Source organism: Augochlora pura, chromosome 10 (assembly GCF_028453695.1).
Source record: "Augochlora pura isolate Apur16 chromosome 10, APUR_v2.2.1, whole genome shotgun sequence".
NCBI classification, from domain to species: domain Eukaryota; kingdom Metazoa; phylum Arthropoda; class Insecta; order Hymenoptera; family Halictidae; genus Augochlora; species Augochlora pura.
In genome coordinates, this window is record NC_135781.1 from 18,770,263 (window position 1) to 18,785,309 (window position 15,047).

The window sequence follows — 15,047 nt, forward strand, 5'->3', positions numbered from 1 at the left end:
AACAAATTTAGTATTATTATAAATGTTTAATATACTTGTTATGCGTGGTCCAAGGCGGTAAATTTTTATATTTAATTAATTAAATAAGGCGAACACAATAAATGTTAGTAATATTTTTCTTGAAAGTTTATTCAAAAATATGAAATATATTTAACTATTATGTTACAATTTGTACATGTATAATGAATAACATTATTATGAATGAAATGAATTATCATATATATTCCAGAGTTTAGTTTCAAAAATAAATTTTTAACAAAAAACATAGGTACTTTTTAAACTAAAACATCCTCTGACATTGCAAAGAATCTTCTACAAACAAATTTAATTTAAATTCATGAATAATAATGACATGAAATTGTTTTTACCTTTGACATTAAATTATTTTAATAATTATATCAATTATATGTATACTAGTAGTTTTTCCAATGGTTGAAAAATACTAGAACGAATATAAGTGGAGTACCACTTATACTATTAAAAGAATCGAGAGTATTTCATAACAGAAATTATTTTGAAATTCCTTGTAGACCGAACTGCTCCTAAATTGGAAACTATGGTAACGATATTTATGAATAATTAATATTTGTCATTTAATGAGTTTACTGAAAGGCAGAGGTATTGTACCATGGAACTTTTCCACAGGTCACGTCGTAATTTAGAATTTTTATCAAGATCAAAGTGTTGCACAAAAAAGTACTCTACACGAGGACTACAAACGTAGAGGAAGTACCAATATTGCAAATTACTATTATATTCGTTTAGAAATTGTTTGAACATTTAAATCATCTCAGTTTTTCGACTGGTTAAACTTTTCTTTATCAACGCCCAATCTTCAAGAATATCTGCATCATTCAGCATGTAAACAATGTAAGGCCCAGCAACGGAAACTGCTCTTCTTCTTTCAGTGTGATTTCTACGTCTTCTACCAGTCGAGTTTAGCCATAAATCGGCATGAATATCAACATTATTTCTATCTTCTTCCAATCTTCGAATTTTATCTTGTAAATCATTATGAATACAGTCCCAGATAAATTCTTTCTCACTTTCAAAATTTTGTAATGCAGCCTGCTCTTCCGCCAAAAATTTGTTTTGTATATTCTGTAACCTGTATTGTTTTAATATTCCAGCTACTTCTGTCTTTGTTTTCATATTCTCTTTTAAACGTTCTAGCGGTATTAAATATTCTTCTGATTTTCCAATTCGAACTTCTCCTAATTTTGTATCTACTTGAGTAATTCTCTCACGATAAAGTCTGAAATTTTATTTCAGAAAATGTATGATTTTCTCAGTTACAGCTAATTTATTCAAGTAAAATTTATCATTAAAAAACAGTTAACTTACTGCTCTTTAAGAAGTGTAAATTGTCTTTCCAGATCCACTAAGTTATCCATACATTCATTGCGTCGTCTTTCACATTCATCCTCATCCATCTCTGAAGAATCATCACTATCGCTGTGGTCTGCACTGCTGTCGCATGATGCAGAACTTTGATTACTTTCATTGCTATCGTGTGACATTTCTTCCCCTTCTGCTTCTGATTCATCTTTCACACTTGGCATCTGTCTAAATATTGAGGAAAATTTGATAATGAAAGAAAACTATTTTTAAACGTGATTAAAAAAGCGATATCTTTTATGAAGTTTGTTTTGATAACATAACCCCAAATGCACTGTTTACTCTGCTCAAAAAGTTTATATTTAAATAATAGTAAAATACAATGAAGTAGAATAAATATTTAAAAAATTTAATACTAACATTAAAATGAAATGAGAATATTTATTCTGTTAATATTTATTATTTTACGAACAGAAACTACTACTAACATTAAGAATTACACAAAAGATGTATTACTTGTATAATTACAAAATTATAGCTACTCCTGCTTTTATAATACTAAACACTATACTTACTGTGAAATACCTATATGTTTAATTATAAATAACTAAATATATTTTAGATTGTATTAACGCCTGTCAAATATATCATAAAGACAACCATTCGTACGCGTTTACACCAGACTAGTTTGCACTTCCACATTTGATCACCTGAACTATAGAGAACTTGATAAGAAGTGAAAACTTCAATATTTTTTTAAAACGTTTGTGTACGCATGCGTACGGAAGTTATCCAAAAAATTGTATTTATGATCTCTCAATTCGAGAACCATATTCGGGGTCAACGAGGCTCTTGAATTGAGAGGAAGCAGCGGATTGCCGTGTTCTGATTGGCTGATGATTTTCAATAGTGCTGCCCTCATAGTTAATGATAAAAAGAGAAAATGACGTGTGAATAAGACAGCTCGACATCAGCGCAACACGTGCGAACTAGTTAAACCGACAACAATGTGGCTGGTTTCACTTTACCGAATTTGCGGTCTCACTCTTTTGTGTGTGAAACACGCGGCACAATATTCAACTTGTAGTTTTCGCCTAATAGAATTTTTGACCATATTTAACAGTGAATTTGCGTACAATTACCAATGCTCATTGAGATATATTTAAATGTATGTGTTCGTAGGCAATATTTCGTCAAGTTGAGCAGAATAGGGCCTAGCTAATTATTGCATTGATCTAAACGTATAGAATGGGAAAACGAATGAATGTAGAAAGTGATTAGTATAAACTTTATATCTTTTTCTGAAACATAAAATGCGACCAATTGTAATATATAAATTCCATTTTTTAAGAAATTCTGATGTTTGCATGAATAATACATAAATGTTTAAAAAAAAATGAAAATCTATCCGCGATTGGGTGAATAGAATGAATGTTACAAAATTTGTTACGACATAATACAAAATGTGACGCTGGCAATACACAATAACCTCGTTTGTGGTTATGTCTACGAGTGTGAGCGTTTTATTACTGTATGAAATGGCACTATTTTCAAATTTTTCAAAGTGAATAATTGTTACCAATATTTACACAATTTCTTATGATTAATTTAGTAAGCATAATTGGTTTCCCATTTTATTTCCCATTTCTTGAGCATTTTACTTATGCTTACTATGAATATAGGGAACTCTAATAAATACTTCAGTATATTCAAAGAGTTTTTCATTCCTTTTTAAGTCTATTGAGGAAATTGTTTGATTTGTTATAGCTGAAGTTGAAGCTAAAAGATAGACTTTACATTAGACCAATTACAATTATATTATACAATAATTAATGTTTCATACTAAAAATTTAAAACTCTAGATCGAGGATACTGGAGAACAAAATTCAATAATTTTACAAAGGAAAGAAACTTCTAAGTAACTGTAAATGTATTTAAATACTGTTCTTTATTAAAAATCTTCAACTATTTTTATTTTTACACTTTTTTCGACTCCGTTGTCTGATATTCTCCATTTTTAAATATCATTTTTGCATTACAGGAGAAAATCTGTTTCCTCCAACGTGTTTCTACAAATCAGAAAATATCCTGTTAATAGTATTCACTATGGTTCACTGTACTTGTATATAAATGTAGACAAAGTATCGATCACGTATTAATGTTATTACATACATTTCTTTAAGATGCAACTTTTCCGCTGTCAACGCAAGTTTCCGTATGTTTCGAATTGTAGATGCAGCAGCAATCTGCACTTCTGGATCGTCAGATCCAACCAAACGTAATATGTGCTGTAAGAAAATGCGGTAAAAATATTAATCAGGACGACCAGTTATGACAACATAAATGAATTGCACAGGAATGTCTTCACTATGATTGCAATTAACATTTATCTTATTGTTAGCATACGGTTTCTGGAAAAAAGTATCCGATTAAAATCAATATTAAAAGACTTATTTGAACGTTTATTAACCCTCTTAATACCGGCCAAAAGAGTCTGTATCTGAGCAAAATGTTCAAAACTCGTTTGACGAAGTTTGATAAAATTTCGGAAAGAAATTGCAAGAATTTTAAAAAGCCTGATAAATAACAAATTCCAAAAGGAAGAAGAAATAAGAAATGAAATTGTTGTTTAATAAAAATATTATTGGAAAATGTAGTTTTCTATATTCAAAGTGTTGCATAGGAAGTTACTGAATCGTTCCGCTTCCGGTTCAGGAGAGTATATATATGGGGGTTTCACCAGAGCGCCCCCTGCTTTCTGTAGTCCCCCGCGCGTTACGTTAGTTATACAAAAGTGTGTATTTCAATCCATCGACATCCTAGTTGCTCTATTAAATATATTGTTGTGTTACGTGTGTCTTACTACCTACATTCTTCAACTATCCACTGAATAAATCCCAACAAATATTAAGAAAGCTATCTTTTCAACAATAGCCAACAACGATATATCGTTGTTCGGTACTAAGAGGATTAAAACCATGAAATAGTATTGCATATCAAAAATTTTGCTATTTCGTTGCACTTTATCATTAATGAAAATTGTCTTAACAACAACGATAGGCGCTTGATTTCTTTCATTGAATACTTTTTGCTAGGCGTGATCTCTTATCTGGTAATTCTAGCATTGATTTTTTTCATTGATACTTTTATCACGCCAGACGTATGCATGGTAATGCAATTCGCAGGTTCTTTGCTCAAATGATATGCCGCTATGCAAACGCCTCTAAGAACATCTGTATTTTTGCTGGACATGTATTTAACAAGCGGCGCTACTGCATTCAATTGCCCAAACTTGTAACTATTTTCTTCCCACTCGCTGCAATACGCTATAGCCAAAGTCAAATTTGCGCGCAGACATTCGTCTTCCTGAGTTGCAATAATTTCCACAAATTAGTGTTATCTATAGCATTAATCGTGTCGTATACTGGAAACGTAGAAAAATTACCGTTATCACGAGCTTAGCCAGTTCCTCCACTACACCGTGGTCGCTAAGAATTCCCAGATTTTCTGGATCAGTCGCAATCTCAGCAATGGTAGCGCAAACTGCACTCAAAACTTCGGTGTCTTTGCTCTCGAGGAGACTGACCGTAAGTTCTAGTCCACCCACGAATGCACGCACCATTTCGGGCGAGTCTTTCGCATATTTAATACAGGGGACCAACGCGAGACAAGCATTTCTTTTAATTTTGTCGCTGGGATGCTTCAGCAACGACCAGATCAATCGCACGCCGTCCAAGATGTGCTCTGGATCGTTGATGATGTCCATGCACTCTTCGTCTTGTGCACACTCTTTCAACACCAGCGGTACATTCTCCAATAGAGGCTCATGCGTGGATGTTAATAATCTGATCTATGTGTTAATAAATTTTCAATATTATTTCGCACATAGGTTTCCCCCGTACAACACAGTATCGTTCTAGCATCACTAGTTTCTAGACACTGGGTAAAAAAGACTTAATACGAATCATAAAAATATCCAAGAATTGATAATAGAGAAACTTATAGGAAAGAGTTCTACTTCATAATCGCAGATTTTTTTATCGAAAGAATCGAAAAAGGAACTTTTAAGAAAGCTTAGTAATATAATGAAAATTGGTAGTTGTCAAAAAACAGTGTACTTTTTGAGAACCTAACTATCGTATTATACGGGGGATACCTGCACTACGACACAGGTCGTTAATTACTGTGTTTCGTTACAAGTTTCGGTAGACCGTCGTTCACTCTGAGGATGGTTCTATTCGCAGGATCCTTGCAACATTCTGCTAAAGCCCCAACAGCATTCACTTGTACATCTTCGTCTTCGTATTCCTCTAGAAACATGACCAAAGAAGCCACTAAATCGTTTTGATTAAATCTCGCTACATTCTCGGGGCTTATAGCGCATTTCCAAATTCCACCGGTGACTGCTGCCAAGAGACTCTTGTTTTCCTGAACTTCTTTACATTTTACCAATTTGCAGAGTATGTCTAGACCGTTTGTCTCCCGAACTATGTCCCTCGCAACTTTGCTTGGGCCGCAGTTGAATATTGCTAGGGCGCAGTTCTCTTTTAGTTTGATGTCATCATTCTTTAAGTGATGAACCACTGAGTACATGATGCTCGTGTCTTCGAACGCATCTCGGAAAATTGACTGAAAATGCGAATTTCCATTTTCGTTTGGGAAGAGTATAGTCGATGAAGGGGATTTGTATTACCTATACTCTTATGAAAAGTCTATGCCTACCATGATTGCACATTGTTGAACAGAACCCATCATTGGTATCACCAACGAGGTATGTTTCGATTTTAAAAAACGCTCCATAATTTTAACCACGCCGTGCTTGCGGAGCTCCTCTTTTATTTTAGGACTGCTGCTCAGAGAATCCAACACCTTTGCGCAAGCTATTGCAACTGACATTAATTCTTTGTTAACTTCGTTCGAAGTGTCGCAAGGCTGGCGGAGAATAGAGTCGGGTACGTCCATTACATCCAGCTATAAAAATGCTGATATAAAAACTGTGGTTCTATGAGTTCGATATTTGAAAATATTCAGGCATTAATTCGGGGTAGCACTTACAATAAGGGGCACACCGCCTCGAAGACGTATTTGCTTGCGCGCTTTCCTTATTTGCGCGATAATCGCCATGGTCTCTGCAGCCAGGATCTTCGTGGCAATAAAACCCGTTTCTTTTCATTTCATCAAAACGATAGGAAAATTGTTACACCAATCGATTATAAAATAAAACTAACTTGTATGTCTCTAGCTGGATGTTTTAACATTTGGATCAAGGGAGATACGATGCCCAGATCAATCAAGCATCGTCGCATCTCTGAAGATTTCGTAATTTGCAACAATACCGCCAAAGAACCGCTTTGGCATTTTAAATCTGTAGTTTCGAGGAGATTCACTAAAATCTCTAAGCCCCCCATTTCTTGGATAGCTCGTTGAATAATCTATTTTTTAATATAATATGTATGTATATTTCTTTATTTTTATATATTTTTTATAAATTATTTGTTATCTTTCGCATGATGGCGCTAGCTAAAATATAATTTTTAAGGAAGCATTACCCTACTATCGAGATCGTAGTCCTTCAGCAGACAAAGCGCCACCAGAGTGGCAGTCTGATTGCCTGCTTTCATATATCTGATAAGCTTTTGTATGTGCCAGAATTCCGAAGGCACTTCCGATAGATCTTCCGTCAATCGTTTCAGTTCCTCATCGCTTTCAGACTCGGGTTCATCGTCCGAGCTTTCATCTTCCACTTTCTCAACAATCTGCTGTACTCGTGGTCCAAATGGTTCCCCGGTGACCATTGAAACCAATGGCCTCGGTGGCTCTTCCGATTCTATTACTTCCGGAATATCCGGCTCGATTCTTTCCCCATAAATAATAAATTAAGAATAATCTCTAATTTACAAAGAATTATTTATGCCCTACTTTGCTTTCGTGCAAAGTAAATCTTATAATATATGATTTACTGTAGTCTATAAATTAATTATGGTCCATTTATCGAAAGAGAGCGAGAGTTGTTATAAGAAACGTCACACTTTAAATGTTCTTTCTCGTAAAACAAAATATTACACAGGACTTACGTTGGTAAAGGCTCGAGGTCGAGCTTCTTGGCATCTTTTTTCCGTTTTGGTGGCATGATATATTTAATTATGACTATCTAAATCGTTTGCCCAATCGACGTTATGTTGTAAAGTCGAAAACACTTGTTAAATCGTTCACGTATATTTCTGATATGCTTGTGCCAGCGTGATTTAAGCTTATCCTGCGTAAAACGTTTTCATATCGACCAAACAATACGTCGTGTTTATATTACGAAAATTCATTATTTCAAAGACATTAACCTATTTGATTTGTCTTATCATTTCGATGTAGTAATTTGTATCACATTCTTGAAATCTGCCGAATAAAAATCAAATTTTAGTTGCCAATTAAAGAACTCGATATACCAACTTTAAAAAATTGTGTTATTTTTTTTCTTGCTACGATCAACAGTAGCACACTAATTATTATTATAATTAATACCTTCGTATAAATCTTCATTTATTTAAATGTTTTACGTATCCTACGATTAACTTATATACGCATTTAAATAATAATCAACTATCGCCGATGAATTTAATTTGTAAATTAAATAAATTTCCCCAAGAAACAATATAAAAGAAATTGGGTTATAAGGTATATTTTATAATCTCATTAGTTTGACAATTCTAAACTTGTCTCAAGCTTTTTGAGATTTATCAGCAATGTAAATATACAGTTTATCCCAAAAATGTCTAACAATCCAGAAATGAAGGGGTCCTGCGGTTATTTGAAGTAACTTTTTCCTTTACAACAATTTTTACTGATCCATGAGAGGTAGGTTCTGTTCGTGCGAGGCGGCCAAGCTAATCTTAAATTCTTCTTCGTAAGAATTAAAAATAAGTTAATTAAGCTGTAAATCGATAAATGTAAAAAGATTGTTAAAAAAAACACTTAACTAAAAGATTTTAATTTTTGTAATCCTTTTAGATGAAAGAAATTTATCGCAATTATTTATAATAATTGTCAATGACAAAAATTGCGCTTACGTCATTCATAATAGAAGAAAAAGATTAATTTTAATTGTTCATAAAAGTTATCAATAAAAGCATTTATATTTTACAATGTATCCACTTCCATTTTTTACTGAATGTTTTCAGTCAAGTAATTGGCACTTATATGTCTGATATATTATAAATTATCTTCGAAGTTTCTGGAAGATTCACTTTGGAGTTCTTGAAATAATCTTCGATATCTTTGTATAGTATCTCCAGTTTTAAATACAAATTCTCGGTAAAGCGCGTGATCTGAACTAGGCTGCGATCAAATCGCAAGTTGCAAATTGCAATTTGCAATACGAACTTGTTCATAAACGAACGCTGGAACGTTGGCTAACCTGAAATCACATTGAATGAAAAATTGATGAGCTGTGAGCATCCGCAGTGCGCATCGTGTGTTGTGTTGTGAATGGTGTCGTTACGAGCCACTTTCAGCCAAAAGTTTATTGTCTGGCCTATAATCTGCGGCCACGAAAATGTTTGTGCGTGACACTTAAACGTCGACGAGCACGCGCAGCGATTCTGTGGAAAATCTAAATGAAAAAAGCGCCCGCAATCAGTTTCCTTACGACGATATAATCGTGTTGTTCGTAGAGCGGGAACCGTCGAATATCACACAATGGCAGATTTCGACGCGATCTACGAAGAGGAGGAAGAAAATGAACAGAATTTGGAGGAACACTACGTGACAATGGTGCCGGATCCCATAGTTATTCGAGGAGCCGGAAACATGACTGTGTAAGAAAAATTCCATTGTCTTTTCCATCGTTACGCATATACGGGCTTCAAGATCTTTTGAGAACAAATGAACAAGGCTGCAAACGCTTTTTACAGAAGATATCATCTGATTCATCATTCTTTGTATTTTGAACGATGTTCATATTATGTATGGTGCCACTCAAAAGTGTTCAAACGCTCGCTATTAACACATTATTTACTGGTGATTATCAAATTCTCATTAAAAGTCTGTGATTCAGAATTAAGGATTCCTTCATGAATTTTTCATTTATTATAATAGTTTCAGTCACGTGTCAGAAAATCACTGTCAACAGCATAATTGAATCATTGCGTTTAGAATTATTATTCGAACAGATATTCTAAGTATATTAATACATTTTTGAAATGTAAAATGTCTAAATAAGTGTTTTAAACTATAAATGATAATAGTATGCATGTCTGTTTGTTTTGAAAGTAATGTTACATGTATTGTACGATACAAGTATTGAGATTATGTATACAAAATTTAAAGTAAATCAAATAATATTTTCAGTAGTTATGGAACATTCTTTGTAAAACTACATTAAAACAGTCACGAAAGTTTTTATTAAATCTGTGTAGTTTATTTTATATGAATAGTATTGACTTTTTAATTCTTTTAGTATGTATCTCATAAATGATTATAAGCATTGTTTAAGGATTAAGAATTGTTTAATCTTCTTTTATTTATGCTTACAAATGTCCTCCAGGGTTAATCTATTGTAGAATTTGGGATTATAGCACTATGTGCTAAATAAATCAATGTCAGAAATTGATCTTAACCTTTATTATCACATGAAAATGATAAAAATGTACAATGCCATGTAAAAATCTTGAAAAATATCACTTGGAAGAAAATTTGTTTATTTATACAAAAATATATCTATCCTTCCATTTAAAAAGATAGTGAAAACACAAAAATATAATATGCCATTGTATTGCCTTACAAAAAAAACAGTACTAGCTTTTTCCAAACACTTTATATATTTTCACTGTTTGTAAAATTCAAATAGCGGGTGTTTAAATACTTTTGCAAGTCACTGTAAATGAAGTTGATATTTGCAATACAGTTTTTACAAATTCTTAATAGTTATAGTAAATTAAAAGGAAATTATATATTTTTTTAATTATATTTTACAATATTAGTACAAGAAAACCGAGCACTTAGTTTCAACATACCACATTATACAAATAGATTTACTTTTCAGATTTGGTCTTAGCAATTGTTTTGAATCGGGGTTTCCAAATGAGCTGGTATCACGCGTTGCCCCAGAAGAATTCAAAGCAACTGTTATGAGAATAAACAGTGTGTTGAAAAAAACTTTACCCGTTAATGTTAAGTGGTTATTTTGTGGCTGTGTCTGCTGTTGTTGTACGTTAGGTTGTTCTCTTTGGCCTGTCATCTGTTTAAGTAAAAGAGTAAGTATTCAGTCAATGTTAAAAGTATTGATCTTATTTTTTTTTACACATTTTCTACATTTATTCTGTACAAATCATTCTCAGACCAGAAATCATAGAAAACAATAGTAATACTGTTTGTTTTAATTTGTATGTCTTTATGCAGACACAGCACTCGTTAAACAAATTATTAGAATGGGAAAACAGTAGACTGTATCATAAACTTGGATTGCATTGGAGGCTGGCGAAACAAAGATGTGATACTTCGTCTATGATGGAATATGTAAGTAAATATAGAGAAAACTTAGCTACATAGCACTCTAAATAATTTATCATACGTTCTTTTAATTCTCAATTTAAATGTTTTATTATATTTAACACTGTATTAGAATAAATTAACTCCTACTGTTTGTAGTTACATCATTGTTAAAGCTATTATATATGTATTGATTCTTGGTTTACATATAAGCAGCACACTTACTTGTTTTCACCTTCCAGGTTCTGTTAATTGAATTTATTCCAAAACTACCCCTATACAAACCTGACTAAAGTCAAGATCTGGATTCTTATGTAAGTTGTACACATGTAGCGAATCAATGCAAGTCTGTGACATGCAAAAGCTGTACACTTCTGGCTTAAAGTAAACTGAAAGAATGCCACTATAGATAGCACTTGCAGGAGGCATATTTTTGTAAATATTACATGTAGGATTGCACAGTACAATAATTTGAACAAGATTCAAATGTGGAGTATACTAATCTACATTAGTTTTATCTCTTGAAAATCACCTAATTGACTAGGTATAAAAATGCGGACAATTCGTTTAATTTATATCAAATGAAATTTGTTTCCTGCATTCAAGACCGAAGATATTCAATACTTACTCTGTTGCACTGGAAAAATTAAAAAAACAGGATCATATACATGTTAAAAATACTGCTTGACATTTAGTTTGCTGGTCATTAATATATAATTATCTTGAACATTTTTGTTAAATATACACTTTCGATACAATTCAAAAACAAAATTTTAAAAAGAATTAAACTGACAAGCTAAAAGTTGAAACGTATTATAGTTCTTTGTGTTGCTATTCAGTGGCTGTGATCGAGAATATAAGACTAGCTTCCAATTCAAGCATGTATATTATACAATTCTTAAAAATTACATATATTTGTGTTTGTAATTTTTATTCATAAGCACATCAAAGAACTTTTCATTTCTCTAAGGTATGTACTTAATATGTGAAATTAATAGTTACAATTCGACTGTTGATACTTATGCAGACAGATTGTACTACAAACACAAATTTAAAAAAGAGAAAATATTACACTTCATTGAACTATTTTGAGTACTACGTTTTGCTGTTAAAATTAATATAAATGTATAAATATTTACAGTCCAATTGTAATATAAATTTTCCTATATTAGAATAATAATTTAATATCCAGTACAGTGATTCATACGAACGTTCATCTTGTAAAGTATAATTAGCAGACATTATGTTGCACTTATATTTTAAGGAGACCGTTTTATAAAATGCAGTTTAATAGATACAGTTAAACATCGCATCAATGAAATCGATGTAACTAGCTATAATCTATACACAATGTGAGTCTTAGAATCTTTATTCGAAAATCGATATACATAGAAAAATATTTTGTGATGTACTGTGCAATGGAACCATGAGCGTAAAGAACAGATGCTTTTCTTGTGTGTTTAAAAAATTATAATTAAAATAGTACTGTGCAAAGTTGATAAATATTAAGGTGGACGTACTTCTAAACGGCGTATTTGTAATGTACACGTGTAATCAATGTTTTCTTTTTTTTTTTTTTTATCAAAAACATTAACTTGTTTATTCTTATTGATGTAGATAGAGTGCAAGTATTTCCTGTGGTTCGTAAATGTGTAAATGTAAATACAACATTGGCAAACACAAGAAATGAGGAAGAAATGTGACCGTTTGTTAATTAACATTCGGACACGTATCTTAATTGAACATTGTAATTATATTTAGTAAACTAATAGGACTAAAAAAAGAAATTCATCATTTTCGTTGATTATACATTAATTGTATAAATAGTAAATTACTTGCGTTATTTTTTTTTTGGTAGACAAAGTAAAGCGATGTTACACATTTTCATGAGTGTGACTGTAAATATGTTTAAAAACGAAAAGAATTTTAAATATTTAAAGAAAATACTGGTAAACAGATACTGTAAAGAACAACTATAGAAAGTAAAGAATTCCCAATATTATAGAATTATTTGGAAGTGTATATTGAGTCTGACGAATTTATTAGTATTCAAAAAAATAAACATTGTTATTAAATGAAAGATTCCTTTGAAAATATACAAATTTATTTATATATTGGAATTGTAGTGGAGAGAATTGGCGTAAGGGATACAAAGTTACAAATCAGCTTATACAGGGTAAGTCACTTAACTGTGCTACCTAAATTTATTTGTAAACTATTTATTATATAAAAAAATATTTCAAATAAAAGTTGTTCAGTATGAAATAAGGCATACAATTTAATAGTTAATTTTCTTTATATTTTTCTCTTTAATCGAGGTATGAAGATTACCAAAGATTTATCTATCTTGGTAATAAATAGTTTCTATCTCCATGTACCCTAATAGTTTTTCATATAGCGTGCTATGATTTTGTGAATCACAAGCTCAAATATTGTACATTATAATACCAAAAGTTCACCTTCAAATCTCGTTAAAAAAGCGAAGTATAAAAACCAACTATTTTATTGTACATCTTACTCAATACCAAACAATTGTTGTTTGAAACATTTTGTTATACAACAGAGACTTATCAAGTAAATTTGATATTGTACTACTTACCCTGTATAGTATCTACCAAGTCATACAAGATTTACTAGATGAGAGGGATATATTTTTGATAGAGAATCAATAATGGAAGAATAACGTCCCTAGAAACAATAATTTATTATTCGTATAGTTGTATTCTTCAGCCTCAAAATAGGACACTACATTCATGCCACAAGTTTCGTACTTATGATTCAGACTTCTGATATGGTATCAGTTTTCGCCTAATGAGAAAGTGTTCTCTGCCTCTCTCTCCCTTCATGGGACATTATATTTACAGGAAACCATGTTCAAGAAATGAAAAATGCAACACTTGCCAATCTTCATTTTCAATGGTACAGTGATAAGAAATGATCTTGTACTGCCTACTGAGTAGCTGCCTCCAAGTCTGTTCTTCTCAATGTATTTATGATCACAAACCCATAATCTTCTCTGACATGATAGTCCATGTCAGACTAGTCATATTCGTTGGCAAATTTTAGACAATATAAACGTGTTCGCTAACATCAAGGAATGGGACAATATGCCAATAACTCTCGCATGACCAGCAAATGTTAAATTTCCCATTTTAGTTAATACTTTACCTACAATGATCTAGCAATCTTTTGAAAAAATAAGTTTTGGTATTCGCGAATTTCATAATCAGTTTATTTATAGTGATAGTAATTTTATTCACACATCAATAAGTTATTTTCAGCAATATAATATCACTTGTTTAGAAACTGGTTGGTGAAATTAAAAGGCAATCAATAAGATTCTTCAATTAGAGTATCCAATTTCTGGTAGCTAAAATGTTAGAACAAGATATACTGATATTTAGAATACATCCATGCTGAATCATGAACAAACTCACAGTCTTCATTGGGACATCCCATTTCTTCTCCCAAATATTGAATTTGAATAGAGCTATAGTATAATTTTTAATAACTACACCCTCAATTTGTTTCAACTCTCATTTTGGAGTGTGTAGCAACCTCGTAATGAAATACTGTAATCACGCTTAATACATTCATTTTGTTTCACGAATGTGTGTAATGATATAGTTTGTAGGGAAGGGATTGAAAAGACAAAAAATAAGTCAAAAACTTTATCCTAATAAAGAAGACGATAGAATGGATTGTATATGAAAAAATTTATTTAAAAGAAGCAGTATTTAATAACATTGTGAAAATAAAGATTAGACTACTATGGTTTCAATGTGTGCCTTTCACTCATGGATTTGTGTGAATTATAAATGTACATAATGTATGTTAAAAATATATTGCAAATTATATTTGTATGAAATGAAGATAATTCCTATAGAATATGTATAATTAAAATAAGAATTCTTATAGTAACAAACGTGTTACATCACATTACATACATCACAGCTCCATCTTTCCTATACTAATATGCAGCACTTTCATCTATTTTCCTATTACTTTTATATTTATTTGGTGCTTATAATTTGTGATTTAAATCATGAACAGAAATAAATTGTTTTGTATCTGCTACAAAAGATTGTACTGACTATATTTGATATAACTACTTAAAACAAATGATTAAAATAAATTTAATCTCGAAGAATTCAAAATTCTGTACAGAATTTACATTCATGTGAAAATACATAACATTTTATTAGTATTATTTTGCTCTAAATTAAAAA

General features: G+C 31.5%; 3 protein-coding genes across 4 annotated transcripts; 1 reads left to right on the plus strand and 2 right to left on the minus strand.

Annotated features, from left to right (window-relative positions):
- Positions 1–180: 180 nt before the first annotated feature.
- Positions 181–2,051, minus strand: Brms1 (breast cancer metastasis-suppressor 1-like protein). Of its 2 annotated transcripts, XM_078192171.1 has the most exons (3): positions 1,914–2,051; positions 1,345–1,566; positions 183–1,255 (listed from the first exon to the last, which is right to left on the minus strand). In XM_078192171.1, the coding sequence occupies exons 2-3, from the start codon at positions 1,560–1,562 to the stop codon at positions 781–783; spliced, it is 693 nt and encodes a 230-aa protein (XP_078048297.1). In that variant the 5' UTR covers positions 1,563–1,566; positions 1,914–2,051; the 3' UTR covers positions 183–780. The 2 variants fall into 2 exon arrangements, with proteins under 2 accessions (XP_078048298.1, XP_078048297.1); XM_078192172.1 differs by lacking the exon at positions 1,914–2,051 and having other exon boundaries at positions 181–1,255; positions 1,345–1,562.
- Positions 2,052–3,373: 1,322 nt separating this feature from the next.
- On the minus strand, positions 3,374–7,583 carry Gudu (Armadillo repeat-containing protein gudu). The gene is made up of 10 exons (XM_078192220.1): positions 7,413–7,583; positions 6,888–7,194; positions 6,567–6,770; positions 6,394–6,480; positions 6,061–6,309; positions 5,536–5,967; positions 4,784–5,188; positions 4,483–4,704; positions 3,511–3,626; positions 3,374–3,407 (listed from the first exon to the last, which is right to left on the minus strand). The coding sequence occupies exons 1-10, from the start codon at positions 7,466–7,468 to the stop codon at positions 3,374–3,376; spliced, it is 2,112 nt and encodes a 703-aa protein (XP_078048346.1). The 5' UTR covers positions 7,469–7,583.
- Positions 7,584–8,786: 1,203 nt separating this feature from the next.
- Positions 8,787–14,875, plus strand: LOC144475571 (cysteine-rich hydrophobic domain-containing protein 2). The gene is made up of 4 exons (XM_078191593.1): positions 8,787–9,146; positions 10,373–10,583; positions 10,729–10,845; positions 11,061–14,875. Exons 1-4 carry the CDS (start codon positions 9,028–9,030, stop codon positions 11,109–11,111), a joined length of 498 nt encoding a protein of 165 aa, XP_078047719.1. The 5' UTR covers positions 8,787–9,027; the 3' UTR covers positions 11,112–14,875.
- Positions 14,876–15,047: the final 172 nt, after the last annotated feature.